Source organism: Camellia sinensis, chromosome 10 (assembly GCF_055761805.1).
Source record: "Camellia sinensis isolate YWXY chromosome 10, ASM5576180v1, whole genome shotgun sequence".
NCBI lineage: Eukaryota > Viridiplantae > Streptophyta > Magnoliopsida > Ericales > Theaceae > Camellia > Camellia sinensis.
Genome location: NC_138970.1, coordinates 183320608 through 183337049, shown reverse-complemented (window position 1 = coordinate 183337049; position 16442 = coordinate 183320608). Strand labels below are relative to the sequence as shown.

The following is a 16442-nucleotide window of genomic DNA, read 5'->3' as shown; positions in this document are numbered from 1 at the left end:
ACGAGAGAAGAGAAATGGTTCGCCGAAGCAAAGCCGAGATAATACTGGACACGAGAAGACAAGAGCTTAGCCTAAGTGAGCAGATCCCAGATTCCAGATCTGGAATCCTAGATCCGAGAAGACAAGATATCGGCTTAGATGATTAAGTCCGAGAAGAGAAGAGCATGGCCTAAGTAAAAGAATTTTTTCCACAAAGGAGTATGTGGAAGCCATGCAGGGGGCAGATCCCCTGCCCATAGAGCAATATCAAGGTCAAAGCCACGTGCCTAATGAGAACTCAAGTGGAAATTAAGTTCACATTAGGGGGCAAAGGGCTAAAGAATGGTGCTTGGGAGTTGGAATTTCACAAGCCGAAATGCTGTTTAACACTTGTTGAAACTTAAAAAAAGTTTACAAGTTGAAGTTAAACCGAAATGATGTTTAACACTTGTTGAAATTCTAAGAGAATTTATAAGTTGAAGTTAAACCGAAATGATGTTTAACACTTGTTGAAACTTGAGAAAAGTTTACAAGTTGAAGTTAAACCGAAATGATGTTTAACACTTGTTGAAATTTTGAGAGAATTTACAAGTTGAAGTTAAACCGAGAAAAAAGATTGATTTAACACTTGTTGAAATTTTGAGAAAATTTACAAGTTCAAGTTAATTCCAAGGTGATGAGTGAAAGAAGTATCTATACACGTGCCGAGGTGACTATGTTACCAAGACTTGGAAGATAATGGAAGACAAAAGTCTTAAGAAGTAAAAGCAACACTTGTGAAAATATTTGTTATAATGTTTTCAAGTGTTAAACCAAGGCCGAGATAAACAAGACTAGAAGTTGTGTCCGAGGTATTTTACCTCAAAGAGATTACACAGTGAAGGTGTACCTTGAAGACATGCAAATTATTTTAAGTATAGAATGCATTCAGAAAAGGAAATAAGGCACTTTGGCCTAACATTAAAGAATAAATTGTTTGAGTAACAAAAAAAGTACAAGGTACAAAGACAATACATGTTCAGTACATGGTGAAGATCAAGATACAAGTTAAATGATCAAAAGACATGAACGAGTAAAGCAATGAAGCCGAAGTAAAGTTTGCCGGGATCAGACGGTGGCCATAAGCAAGGAAGTGCAGCAGAAGCCTCGCCAGAGGGGAAAGTGAAACTGGTTGCAGAAAGCTTCGCAAAAGCAGCAATAGAGGATTTGAAAGAGAAAGTTTAAACAAAAACGAAGATGCAGAAGTGAAAAGACGGAGAGAGTGAAGAGATTTTGATCAAATACGCAGATGCAAGGCGACTTAATGACGCATATCAGACACGGCTCAGTAAAGGAAAGATGCGTGGCAGAAATGGTTGAAAAATTGTACGTACCAGCTCATACGCATGAAGAAAACTCTTGAAGTTCTTAATTTAATACCTTGGCTAGAAGGACAGTTTCCGCTGAGAAACTTGAATGAATTTGGTTGTTGGTTCCAAAGCCTTGATGAAAGCAGACTATAGGTCTGGGACATATTGAGTCGACGAGTTCTGACTTCGGCAATAAATGATGAAGCAAGCTTAGCCGATGTGCTAGATGAAAGAGATAATATAGGTTCCATCACCTCAGTTTGCCGAGGTAATAGAACCTAGGAGGCAGTTGTGGGGACATATTTTTTGGGTAGTCCACGTGGGTGAGGTTGTTAGCCAAGGTGCTACGTGGGCAGATCATGTTTACCGAGATATTTGGGACACTGCCGAGGTATTCTGCGGCAATACCGGAATCTGAGATAAGCGGAGAAGGGACAAGAGTCCTAGAATGGGAGAAGACTTCAGTTTGGAAAAAGATAAGACTCTTAGAGAGTTTATCCTAATCCTGCTGGGAGTCCAAGATTAACAGTAATCCTAAGTCCATTAGAGCTAGGCTTCTATTGGGACTAGGATTGAGTTTGCTATAAAAGAGAGGCACCCCCATGGGTTTAAGGTATGTCTTTTATGCTCTGTCTAGTGAGTTAAGCATTATTGGTTATCTTTGAGAGATATTGAGTACTAACTTGATCGTCGGAGTGCTCCTGGGTAGACGAGCCACCGCCGAAATCTCTTCTTTCTGTTGCAGGTTGTTCGGGCTTAACCTATTCTGCCGGTGTTCTCCAGTTGAGTACTAAGTTGGCAGTGTGGTCAGAAATTGACACACACAGTAGGTTTTAAAGGTGGAATTTGGGGAAGATGGATGGGTGGTGGTGATGGAGATGGGTGTTCTCATAAACCCTAATTCATGCTGTAGTGGGTGTGTAGGTTTAATTGTGAGATGGTGTGTCCCAAATTAATGATGTCCTTTTTAGTAATTTTATTTGAGATTATTATTGTAATAAAAAAAGAGTTAAAAATTAGGGGATTCAAAATAATTTATGAAGTACTAATAGTAACACTCTTAGTCAGCATAAAACTGAATTATATGGGCTCAACTCATGATCAATGTAATTAAAACTTGTTTGAGATACCCTCAAAAGGTAACCAAATAAAGTTTACGTAAAGTTTGACAATTATTATAGTAGTTTCGTTTTATTACTTTTTTCATAAAAAAATTGAGTAATGTTACAAATTTCAAAATTTCTATCAAATATCTCACATAGGTATGGTAAAAATTTTGGTAAAACTTTTGAGATCTCTAGCATTTTTGAAAAAATTTACTCCATCAGTTAAATATTAGTCTCTTTTAGATGATCTAACTTTTTTTAGTAGTATAATTATTACATTTCAAAATTATCTTTGACTTTTTTTTGGGAATATCAATTATCATAATTAATAAACTTAAAAGAAAGGCAAAATAAAAAATTATTTTAGTCCTTGTTTTTAAAAAAATGGTTTGATATTCTGGAACAATAAAAAATAGAATAAGAGACTAATATTTTAGAACAAAAATATTACTTATTTAGGAAGTGCTAGATTAGTATATTTTTTGATTTTTTATGAAAAAAATGAGAAATGTGGGTTGGGGTTGAAGTGATATAGTAGATAAATGATGTGACCCATATAAGAGGTGATATAATCTACATAAAATGATTGTAACTTAAATAAGATAATGTGCTAAAACAGCATGTCATGCCAAACAAGCTCCTAAGAAATACAAAGTAGAACTTTAAAAAACATTCTAAATTTATGTTTGGAACATTTAGAGCATCTTCAATGGGTTAGCTAAAAGTGACAAAAAGTAATAAAAATGGGACTTATTTGTGTGTACACTACAAGAAATAACACATTTGCCGACCAAAAAATTAGTCGATAAAAGCCCATTTTTAGTCGGCAAAAGTTATTTGCGACCAATTTTTTTGGTTGCCACTTTGGTCGCCAATTGAGGGTCGGCAAAAGTAATTAGCGACCAAAACTTTTGTTAGTCGGGAAAAGTTAGATTTGCCGACTAAATTTTTGTTCGCTAAATATATCATTATTGCGACTAATCCATTTAGTTGCTAAGACACTTTAGTCGTGAAAAGTAACATATTCCCGACCAAACATGTTAGTCGCCAATTGTCACATTCCACGACCAAAAAATTCGATCGCCAACTATCACATTCCACGACTAAAAAGTTTTGTCGCCTATTGTGACATTCAACAACCAAAAATTTTAGTCGCCAATTGTAATATTCCACGACCAAAAATTTTGGTCGCTAATTGTGACATTCTACGACGTCTTAGTTTAGTTGCCAATTGTCACATTCCACGACCAAAAAGTTTGGTCGCCAAAAGGAATGTTTGCGCCAATATACAACAAAATAAACCTATAATTTATAATAATCTATCCAATCCATTCAATACAATCTATAATTTACAAAAATCAATCAAACCAACAATTCACCTGAATCATGAACATTTAACAAAATATATAAATCATTAAATTCTGAACTTGTTTAATTAAAGTTAGCAACTATTACAAATTTTCTTCCACAAGTAATTCCAAACTACATATTCCTTCAATTAAAAATCCACTTGTAATCATATAATCATCCAATTCACATCCATCTAGCATTAAAATTTAAAACATATTTCCTAAGTGCAGAGTAGAACTCCTTTTCTAGAGCATCAATAGCTTTCATTGATTGAGCAGAAAGAAAATTCTTCTAGCAGTATTCATATCTAGCTACGTCTCTTTCAGCTTCTTTCCAGCCCTCATAAGCCCGGACAAGAGCAAGGTGATCATTGTAATCACATGAAAATTGTGCTTTTGGTGCTTCTGCTAGCTGCAAAGAGAAAGACACACAAATCAATTAGTGAAACAGATAAGATAAGATACTCAATTTTCCAACAAAAGCTATCTATTAGTGAAACCACAATGCCTTGTTACACGTCACTCTAAATAATCTAGACAGGAGTTACAAGTTAAAAACTAGATAAATTATAGAATGGATTGGGAGGCAAAAAAACACAAAATTAAGGATATGGTAAAAATAGATAAAGTTGTATCTCTATAGAGAGAGAGATAAATTATAGAATAAAATGTCCATAGACAGAAAAAGAAAGATAAATTATGGAATAAAATGTCAATAGACTAGTGCGATAACAAAGATGTATAAATAGGTCTCTTTTATGTGCACAAAGGCATCACCCACTTCACAACCATTTGGTCCCCACACCATCTAACTACAGACTGTGGTAAGTCTTAGTTCATTCTAATTCTCTCTCATCTTTTTCTCTTTATTTAGTTATGTTATCAACACAGAAACCAAATACAAAATACATATGGATAAATTTTTAAGTGTTAGGAGAGCCCACTTTTAAAAAATCTTATATAAAATTTTGTGATCGGTTTCTGTGTTTCTGGACTTGTTCCTGTGTTACAGACAAAAATAAACACATAATACATATAAATAGACAAGAATTTAAAAGGTTGGTTTGTCAAAAAACTTGTCCATTCACATATATTGTGTTCGATTTTGTGATCGGTTTTTGTATTCCTAAACTTATTCATATATCAATTGTTGACCCTACATCAACCAAAGAGTATCTGAAAAAGAACAGAGCTAACGTGCAGTGTGTTTATTCGTATTCCTAAACTATTTGTCAGACCCCTGTTCAGAACTGCATCCACTCAAGGGATGTAAGATTCCCAATAGTGCATCAGCAAGGCCTGTCCAGGAAGCTCCTGCAAGCTGCAATTCTACATTCTGGTTCAACTTTTTAGGTGCAACACCCTCATCTAGATTATCGTCTATTCCTTTTCTCTTGTCTAAGAACTTAAGACGAACATGTTTTGGTTTCAGTTTGTCTATACCTCTTGGAGAAAATGGGATTGGTTCCGACTCTTCAATGGTATTTTTGACATGCAAGCTCGAGAATGTGATGGCCAATGCCTTCAAATTAACGCAACCTCATCACCAATAGCAATCAATACTTCCAAGAGCTTCTCCATGTCCAGAAAAAAAAGAACATAATGTCTAAAACTTCTAATAGGATAAAGTTGGTTGTTCATGAGAAACCAAAATCCAAAAATAAATAAATAAAATGCTTACAGTTGTTGGGGCTGCAAAAGAGTCCCTGTTCAAATGCCCATCGCGAGGTACTCAGTAAGCCCATTGTGCTCAAATATGATTTGAGCAAACTTAAAGTCTTCAATGTGACTAACCGGCACAAGAATTTTCAGCTTTATCAAATAACCACAAATATTTGCTGCTAGCCAAAATCTTCAATCATGAGAAGTTTCAAGAGGAAATGGTTTCATCAAATTAATGAGATGACAAGTAAATTAAGAAATTTCAATACAACCATATTCAAGATAATATGATGTGTGCATTGGAGCATAAAAACATAACTCAATGTCAGAAGCCTCAAAAAAACACAACCACCCCTCAAATTCAACAAGAACAATATTATGGAATTGCAATGCATCAGGGAAATAGAAAAATAGCAAAAACCATGACATTAACACACACCTTATCTTCCCAAATGCAGAAAAAATCGTGTGAGTGACCAGCATTGAAGGCTTAGATGAAACTCTTGGCTCAGCAAACCAGCGAGATGGAACACCTTTCAACACAATTGTATCAGGCAGCTGTTGCCGCCCACCTCTTGAATATCCTACAACCAAACAACACATACATACATCCATTATTATCAGTAGTTCTCACAAAATTATTAAGCATTTAGAAGAAAAAATATTGCGTTAGATTACAGAATCCATTATTGTAGACAGCAAGACCAGTAAGCATAAAAAATTCAAGACTATGGATAGAATCAAGAACAAACCTCGATTACCAAACGCATTACGCTCTTCCCACTCTTTCCTCATTCCAAAATCATCCGATTCCGGAATTGAAGCAGTCAATCTAAACTTAACACCTTCAAGATTCAACTCAATCCCGTCGGTCTTACCAACAACCGATCTTCTCCAGTCCAGAAACTTCTTTTCGAGTTCCTTAACATCGTCTTCTCCATCTATACCATGAAGAATTTCTGATCTGGAAAACTTGGATAGAAACCCTAGGTCGCGGATGAAGCGAGCGCCGTGAGCGACAAGATCATCGCGCTTGCGCTTCTTGAGGTCCTTGAATTTGCGAACAACGATGTCGTCTTCGAGAACGGTGAGAGAGAAGGAGGATTTGAGGAAGTCGGTGAGGGAGCGCTTGAGTTGCCACTCATCGAAGGGCTTAATGGAGTGGTCTGCATAGTGGATAGTGAAGAGGAGCTGAAGAGGGAGTGTGTTTTTAGAGAGAGAAATGGGAGGAAAACTAATAAAAACACAAAAAATGGGGGAAAATTAGTAGCCAATTTTTTTTTCATTACTTGCTCAATATTTCAAAATTCCCCCTCTAAAATTTGTGACAAAATAATTTTTCCACCAAAAGATCTCAAAATATTAAAAATTATAGGCCATGAAAACATACTCCTCACCAAATGATATCAAAATATTTAGACTCATTGGTGACGAAAATATATTCCTCACTAATAATTTTATAATTTGTGACATATTTTTTCCTCACCAAAAGTCTCAAAATTTTAGCACCATCCGAACAAATTTAGACAAAATTTTTTTTATGATGAAACTTAATTTTTTTCTCACCTAAAAAGAAGTATTTATTGACGAAATTAAATTTCCTCACCTTTTACTTTTTTTTATTTTTATTATATATGACAAAATTTATAATTTGTCACAAATTAATCTTATTTCGCGACGAAAATTAGAAGGACAAGGGGTGCTAAACAAAGAGAGCTAACTTGTGTTTTGTTTTGTGTGTGTGTGTGTGAGAGAGAGAGAGAGAGAGAGAGAGAGAGAGATAAGAGGAAAACTGATAAAAACAAAAAAAAAAGAAAAATTAGTAGTCTATTTTTTTTAATTACTACCCAATATGTCAAAATTCTCTCTTCAAAATTAGTGACAAAATAATTGCTTACCAAAAAGACTCAAAATATTAAAAATTTCAATTCTCGATCGACAACTGATGTGATGTTAGATGTTAGATCCTTGTCAACTGATATTCACCGGAGAGAGATGAAAGAGATGAAGAGAAAGAGGGCGGTAGGATGTCGACTATGAGAGACCGATCGACAACAAGAAGAGAGAAAGTGAAGGGGATCGGCGACGAGAAGAGACCCCTGCTATAGTCCCTTTTTCATCGAAGAGAATAATGAAGAGAGAGAGAGAGAGAGAGAGAGAGAGAGAGAGAGAGAGTCTCACCGTCGTTGATGAGAGAGTGTGAGGGGGTCGGTGATAAGAAGCTTTTGGATCGAGAGAGCACAAATGAAGGAGAGATGAGAGAATGAAAATGATGGAGAGAGAGAGAGAGAGAGACCAAGTGGTCTGATGATCCCCAAAAAAATAATTATTAAACAATAATCTCAAGTGATTTTTATTTTTTTAATAGTGGAGTGAATTATATATATATTTTTAAATTTTTGATTTTTGTTTAGTTAGGTATAATATAAATATTTAATTCTTTTTATAAAAAAAATTTAAAACTCATAAAAGACAAAAAAAAAAAGAAAAGTGCGTGACGTCGTTTAACAATCGGCGACCAAAATTTTTTTGTCGCAAAAAAATTTCAATTCCCGTCCCCACATTTCAAATTTCCCTCCCAAACTTTTGGCAACCAAAAGACCAGATTAGTCGCAGAAAAGGTATCTTCGCCGACAAACTTTTTTAGTCGCCAAATCTCAATCAACAGCGACCAAAATATTAGTCGCTAAATGTACTAATTTGGCGACTAAATTTTTTTGGTTGCTGAAAATAAGTTTTTGGTGACCAAATTTTTGGTCGCCAAAGAAAAAAAAAAATTTTATTTTCCATTTGGCGACTAAATTGTTTTAGTAGCCAAAACTCAATATACGACGACTAAAATATTTTTAGTCGCTAAAAATAAGCCAAAAGATAAAAAATAATTTTTTATTTTCCATTCGGCGACTACATTGTTTTAGTAGCTAAAACTCAATATACGGCTACTAAAATATTTTTAGTCGCTAAAAATCAGTTTTTTTGCGACCAAAATTTTGGTCGCCAAAAGATAAAAAATAAATTTTTATTTTCCATTCGGCAACTACATTGTTTTAGTAGCCAAAACTCAATATACGGTGACTAAAATATTTTTTGTCGCTAAAAATAAGTTTTTGGCGACCAAACTTTTGGTCGCCAATTCCACAACCAACTTATTTTTGATCTTCTGTGACCAACTTATTTTTTGGTCGCCAAAATGTGACCTTCCGCGGTCAAATTTATAGTTGGTCGCCAAAACCATACCACTTTCTGCAACCAACTCATTTTTCAGTCGCCAAAATATGACCTTTTGCGACCAATTCATATTTGGTCGCCAAAAATAATGATCATTCACGACTAATTAATATTTGGTCGCCAAAAGGTAACTTTTAGCTACCAACTTTTATATTGGTCACGGAAAGTGGTCGCTAAAAGTGCAGATTCTTGTAGTGGTATCAAGTGTTTATTAGTTTAGAGGGTGAGGGTGTGCTTCAATGGTGTAGCTAAGATTAGAGCTAGGCATAAAAATAGACGACCCACAAAACTAGCCCGATCCAACATTACCTGTATTGAATTGGGTGGTTTTGACAGAAGCTTAGGATTGGATGTGGGTCTAGTTTTAAGAAGAAATTTTGGTTCGAGTCCGATCTGACCCGACCCGCACTAAGCCGACCCACTTTTATATCAATTTAAAAAGAATGTATATTTCTTTTTATTATTTGAACCCTAACAATAGCAGCCCAGTAGCCACTTACTCTTTTCTTATATTTCCTCTCTCTATTTTGCCGGCTACTAAAAGCATAACAAGAGGAACAACTTTTTTATATTTTTTCTTTATCTTCTCTCACCCTCCTCTCTCTCTTTGCTCACAGTCTCTCTTCCCCTGTCGCCTTTCGTACATCAGCCATGTCGTTGGCCATACCCTGCTCGCTATTGGCGTCTCCTCTTTCCCTCATCGCCATTACCCCCTATTCCAATCATCATTGCCTAATTGTGAACTAGATTTGAAGATTTCCAGATTTGGAAGATGTAGAAAGAGGAGAAGAAATTTGGAAGAAAGTCAAAAGGAGAAGAGTTCCAGATCTAGAAAGAGGATAAGACTTGATGTGTTTTCTTCTTCCGAAGCCCAAAAAAATAGCAAAACATTCACAACTTTTATTTTGTTGGAGTGAAGCCAATTGATCCGAGACAACACGAAGTTCTGCGTAAATATTTTTCTCTACATTTTTCTTCACATAAATTTTCTCTTATAGCATATACTAGTTTGAATAGATGGATCGTGATTAATTGCTTTTAGGGTTGGGAAATCTTACTTTCTTGTTGTGGCTATAGAGATTGTTGTAGCATGTAAGAGCAGAAATATTCATTCCTGATTGATAAGTGTTTTGTTGTTGTAAATGTTTTCTTCATCTACATTAAGAATATATATACATTATAATATTTGATGAGAAAAGCTTTTATTTTATTTTATTTTATTTTTCATAGAATTCCATTAGATCAAAGTGTTTTCTTATTTGCCTTATTTGTCAACTATACATTTTAGCCAAAAAGTTAAAAGGTCACTATGAGTTGTCACATCACTTTCTCCATTTTTGTACATATCTTTTCATAAAAAGATAAAAAGTTACTAAAATAGTATGTTCCTAAACGAGGCTTGAAGCCCTAAAAAGACATTTTGAATAGACAATAAGCCAAAAAAATAAATAAAGAAATAAAATGAAGAAAACAGATGACTAACCCGCTTAATCCACCTACATAACCAATTGACTGATACACACAAACTGCATTCGCAATTCAGGCAGCTACATGTCCATTTTTCACAACCCGCTCTACTATGGGCTTGGTGAAAATTGACCTGAACCCAGATAGAACAGGTCTGTGGCCAACCCTAGTCAAGATGTGTGTTATTAAGTAAATAATCTGTATATATAAGGCTCGCTTGAAAAATTGGCTATTTTAGTTGGCTTTTTAATTTTTTGACTATTTTCTTATTAAAAAAATTGTGTTTGGAAAGTTAATTGGCATTTTTTTATAGTTGATTTGATAGTTGTAAGAGAAAAAGTAAAATAATTATGGTTTAGATGTGATATTTTATCTTATTGACTATTTTAACCAAAAAAAGGTCACCAAACTCACTTCTCAAACAGTCCTATAGTGACTTTTACTAATTTCTCTTATCTGTTTGTCATTTTTCTTCTTCTCATTCTTCTTTTTACTCATTATTTTTCTTGTACGGCTACACAATAGAATTATTAACTTTTTACCAATTTTCTAAAATACTGCATAACTTTTTGTGGACTACTCATAGTCTTAGCAAAGTTGTTAACTCATTTATAAAAGTGAAATAAATGAATACTTCTTTATTAACCGTGCAAATCAATTAGTAACTGACACAAATGCAAGATTTAGAGATAACATTGGAGATGCTCTTTAAGACTTGGATGGACACAACTTGCTATAGGGCCACTGGTTAGTGTAATTTCAAGAATTTGAAGGAAAATTGTGTAATTATATGAAACACTGAGGACAGTCTGTGTAATTATGGCATTGACTTTTGGATCCGGAGCGTTTTTAGACAGTGCTGCGGAGAAGTAGTAGGGAGGGGGAGTAGTGTATGTGTGTAGTAGTGGGAAATCAAAATAATCCACCAAAAATTTCAATTCAAATTTCAAACCCCCCCGCCCCCCAACCTTATTCCCATTCCTCGAAAACTCTATTATTTAAATAAACATTAAAATCTATTATCTCACATCACACCCTAAATCCAAAAGTTGAATTGGATTGAATTGAAGGGTCTCCTTCTGTATCTTCATCTCCATCTTCTTATTATAAAAGTTATATATCACTCGAGTCGAGTCGAGTCGAGTCGAGTCATCGCCGTCTCTCTCTCTCTCTCTCCGCTTAACCTTCACTTCACTCCAATGGCGCACTCTAGCAACCTCCCCTGCGACGGAGACGGCATTTGCATGATCTGCAAGAAGAAGTCGGCGGACGACGAGACCATCACCTGCAAGACATGCGTCACACCTTGGCACGCCACTTGTCTCTCCACTCCCCCTCAAACCCTAGCCGATACTGTCCAGTGGGAGTGCCCCGATTGCTCCGTCATCGCCGATCCTAATCTCATCGACAAGCCGGCCGCTGGATCTGAATCCTCCGGCGATCTGATCGCGGCAATTCGAGCGATTGAGTCCGATCAGTCCTTGACTGTGCAAGAGAAGGCTAAGCGAAGGCAACAGCTCATGAGCGGAGGCCCCAATTCGACAGATGCTGAGGACTCCAGTCCCAAGGACAAGCTCAATGCTGGGGATAACGATGTTCTACAACTTCTCGATCGGAGTTTGAACTGCTCCTTTTGCATGCAGCTCCCTGAGAGGCCCGTCACGGTATGTGCCTGATTCATCCATCTTGATTGTTTTGCCTTATCGTTGACTTCGAAAATCGCATTATCATCAACTTCTTCAAATATTCTCACCAAGCAAGCATTGGTTATATGTATTCTGTCAGTTGCAATTTGTCGTGGTGCTTCTGGGATAGTGATTCACTAATACACCTATGATTTAGAGAGGCTTGATATATATGTCAAAACACAATTGCATTCTATCATCTCTGTATTTTTGTTAATATGCATAAAATTTATGAATATTTGGAAGATTTTTGCATCTGAATATTTAGATGATTCGTCTTGATGATAAAAATGTCACGTCTACACAAGCAATAACACCTTCTTCTGTATTGGTTTAGGTTGTTCATCTTGCTATTTTTGGAGCTTGATATAATTCCACCATTTAATTGGAAAAATATGTAATTATAATTCTACATTGCAATCTGAAAGAAATTGCTTGAAGCTGATTTTTTTGGGTATAATGGTTGATGTGGTCTGGCTTCATTCAGTGACCCATGGCATGACCAAGTTATAAAGCCCTTCTACACTGTTGCCCTGCAGTAATTGCAAAAAAAGTACTCATCTTGGAAGAAAAAAGGACTTGTCTAAATAGGAATTTGTAGTTGAACGCAGTTCTTATTCAAATGTATTTGGTTTTTTTGTTTTTATTTTTTGTTTTCTTGTATTTATAATTTATTGACTGTAATCTGAAGAGTAATTTTACTGGAGAGATTATCAGCTGGCTAACTTTCATGGGTTTTCCTGTTGTTTCAGACACCCTGCGGTCATAATTTCTGCTTGAAGTGCTTCCAGAAATGGGTTGGGCAGGGAAAGCGTACCTGTGCAAATTGCCGTAATGTAATCCCAGCCAAGATGGCAAGCCAACCTCGAATCAACTCTGCACTTGTCATTGCCATCAGAATGGCTAAGATATCAAAGTGTAACGCTATGGGGGCTCCATCAAAGGTCTACCATTTTGTCCACAACCAAAACCGACCTGACAAGGCTTACACCACTGAGCGGGCAAAGAAAGCAGGAAAGGCTAATGCTTGTAGTGGGAAGATTTTTGTCACAGTCCCACCTGATCATTTTGGACCAATTCTAGCAGAGAATGACCCAGACAGAAATCAGGGTGTGTTGGTGGGTGAGACTTGGGAGGATCGAATGGAATGCAGACAATGGGGAGCTCACCTTCCTCATGTTGCAGGGATTGCTGGGCAAGCAGATTATGGGGCTCAGTCTGTGGCACTCTCTGGAGGCTATGAAGATGATGAGGATCACGGTGAATGGTTCCTCTACACAGGAAGGTATGCTCATGGGTGCATTAGATATGTCATTGTTTAAGTAATGGCCATTATAGGTAATGTGTATATTTTCACTGGCATCCCTATACATTGGGTTTTGGTGTCAAAGTTGCTCCTTGTTGAACATTTTATCTAACAAGCTGTTGTTGTTAAGTCATACATATTTGTCATTAGTGGCGCATTGTCACTTGATTTGATCTTTACATTGATGCTTATCTTGTAAAAAATTTGCAGAGTAAGATTTATCTAAATGGTAGTACTAAGTCAGGCTATTCATTGATGAACAATCCAATTTTGTATGGCTGGGCATAAACATCATTCCTTTGCTACTATAAATGCTTTCTATTTCTGTTGTTCTTTTCATGCATGCATTGAGGTTGATCTATTTTCTATTTCTTTATCTATCTAAACCCTATCTATCTATACATATATATTTGTGGACAGTGGTGGAAGAGACCTCAGTGGAAATAAAAGGACGAGCAAGACACAGTCATTTGATCAGAAGTTTGATAAAATGAATGAGGCATTACGGGTCAGTTGCCGAAAAGGTTATCCCGTCCGAGTTGTGAGGTGAGTTTTGTCAATATTCTTAATATTGCATCTTCTAGTGAAATTGAATATTGAGTCTATGTTCTTGAAATTTCCATGGGATGGACAAGGATAGAGGAGTTCTGACCATAGTATATAATTCATTGCTTTTGGAGATTGGTGATGGGTAGCTCAGTTATGGCGTTAGCAGTTTACATGATATGTGGGTGTACAGTTTGTTTTCATTCTCACTCTGCAGGCACCTGATATTTTGCTGGGTTTAGAAGAAATGCTCTTTCAATTACAAGAATGTCATGCTACTTATCATCTGGCTAATAGTTCTGACCATAGTATATAATTCATTGCTTTTGGAGATTGGTGATGGGTAGCTCAGTTATGGCGTTAGCAGTTTACATGATATGTGGGTGTACAGTTTGTTTTCATTCTCACTCTGCAGGCACCTGATATTTTGCTGGGTTTAGAAGAAATGCTCTTTCAATTACAAGAATGTCATGCTACTTATCATCTGGCTAATTTTTATGACTCTGGGTCAATCTTGAGTGATGTATCCAAAATTGATAATTAATTGTTGGATGCATTGCAGAGTCTTATTTGTTAATTTGATCTTGTTGAAAATCTGCCTATATTTTTGACCGGGGCATTCTCTGATTGACAGGTCTCATAAGGAGAAACGTTCCTGCTATGCACCAGAAACAGGAGTACGATATGATGGGATTTACAGGATTGAAAAATGCTGGCGCAAAGCTGGAATTCAAGTAGGATAATTGCTAGTAATTGTAATTGCATAAATAAAAATGAAAAATAAGGCCTGGCTCTTCCAAATTTGTTCTGACAGTTCTCCTGCATCAGGGATTTAAGGTATGCCGATACCTTTTTGTTCGATGTGACAATGCACCAGCCCCATGGACAAGGTTTGTCATTGTCATTATTGCTATCATTATTACTTTTCCTGTGTGTGTGTATGTGGATGTTCAACTTTTTGCATTCGATCTGCAGTGATGAGCATGGTGACCGCCCGAGGCCTTTGCCAACCATTAAAGAGTTGAAGAATGCAACTGATATTTCTGAAAGAAAGGGAGTTGCCTCTTGGGATTATGATGTGAGCTGCCTCTCCCACCTTCTTTGACTAGACTTTCTTTTAGGCCTATTCTTAGGAAAACTGATTATATTATCTGGAAACAATCAAAGTACCCAATCTTTCCTTCCTGGTATGGTGGTACTGCTAGACATTGTGTTACGGATATTTTTGTTATTCATATGCCCTTTTTTTGACAAGTAGGAGGAAAAAGGTTGCTGGATGTGGAAGAATCCTCCACCAGAAAGTAGAAAACAAGTGAACAATGAATATTTAGAGGATGGAAAGAGAACACCCAGAGTTAGACGTCAAACAGCAGCCCTGTCCATACGAGAAAAGCTTCTAAAGGGTATAATTTCTTATTTGATCGTTGCTTCTAACATGGATTTCCCTCAAATTTCAAATTCCAATTATGCATGATTACAAATGAGGTACTTCACTGTGCAGAATTCAGCTGTCTTATCTGCCGAAAAGTGATGACTCTTCCCATTACTACTCCATGTGCTCATAATTTCTGCAAGGCCTGTTTGGAGAGTGCCTTTGCTGGTCAAACTTTCATGAAAGAGAGGACACGTGAAGGCGGACGGACATTACGAGCACAGAAGAATATTAGGAAATGCCCATCTTGCTCAATTGACATCAGTGACTTCCTTCAGAATCCGCAGGTAAGCATAGCAAACCTGTTCCACAATATGCTGTACCTAATGAGAAGTTCATGGCAATAAATATGACTATTTGTTAATTGCTCTAAAAATTTTATTTTATGGCTGCCCTTGATGACACTTTTATTATTCAATCACAGGTTAATAGAGAGTTGATGGGTGTGATAGAATCACTACAGGAGCAGAGTAAAGAGACAGAGGAAAATGTGTGCGAAGAAGCTGACGGCACTGATGAGAAATCTGACGTGGTTTCTAGCGATACAGAGCTTTGCAATACAAATGCTGACATTCCAGAAGACAAAGAAGGCATAGATAATTCTCCATCCAAAGTCCAACCGGAGCAAACTGACAAGCTAAAGAAAGAAAGTGGTGCTGAACAAATACTACTGGAAAACCCTTTTGAGAATGATGCAGCCAATGATGTTGAAATCTCTGGTGAAAAAGAATTAAAAGAAACTGCAGTTGATGCTAAACCTAAGAGAACTTTGAAGCGAAAGAAGGCAAATGATGGGATTTCCTCATCAATGCTGGATAAGGGAGCAAAGACCAGAAGCCAGAAGGCTAAACTAATGATGGATGATGATGACTTTGCATGACTTACATTTGATTTGCAAGGATTTTTGCCCAGTTGTTCAACATTTTGGATTTTGTATTATGATGTTTAAAAGTTGAGGTGGCATTTTTATTTTTTGTGGAATGCTTAGAAACACAAGTAATTTGGTTCATTTTGGAAGACAATTTTGTCAGAACCAATAGATAATTGGGCAATGTTTCAAAACTGCATTAGTTTATATATATAATCACATTAAGGGCAATTACTTTGTTTATCTTTGTTTTTGGTGATGGCTTTGAACTTGAAGTTTTTTTTGTCCATTTTACTTTTGTTTTCCTCATCTTCATCAAATGATTTTGATATTGGAAAAGATAAAATTACAGGAAAATATTTTACTTATGTTTTCCTCATCTTCATCAAATGATTTTGATATTAGAAAAAGATAAAATTATAGGAGAATATATTTGCCGAAGAAAAATGCTATGAACCCACCAAT

General features: G+C 36.2%; 1 protein-coding gene across 1 annotated transcript; it reads left to right on the top strand.

Annotated features, from left to right (window-relative positions):
• The first annotated feature begins 10959 nt into the window (after positions 1–10959).
• Positions 10960–16208, top strand: VIM1 (Zinc finger (C3HC4-type RING finger) family protein). The gene is made up of 9 exons (XM_028197653.2): positions 10960–11804; positions 12578–13110; positions 13552–13677; positions 14312–14411; positions 14506–14567; positions 14653–14755; positions 14936–15080; positions 15179–15396; positions 15534–16208. Exons 1-9 carry the CDS (start codon positions 11340–11342, stop codon positions 15987–15989), a joined length of 2208 nt encoding a protein of 735 aa, XP_028053454.2. The 5' UTR covers positions 10960–11339; the 3' UTR covers positions 15990–16208.
• Positions 16209–16442: the final 234 nt, after the last annotated feature.

Coding starts and splice junctions, on each gene's coding strand:
- VIM1 (XM_028197653.2), top strand. CDS start 11,340: ATGGCGCACTCTAGCAACCTCCCCTGCGACGGAGACGGCATTTGCATG. Junction 14,568..14,652: donor GCACCAGCCCCATGGACAAG/GTTTGTCATTGT, acceptor TTCGATCTGCAG/TGATGAGCATGGTGACCGCC. Junction 15,397..15,533: donor ACTTCCTTCAGAATCCGCAG/GTAAGCATAGCA, acceptor ATTCAATCACAG/GTTAATAGAGAGTTGATGGG.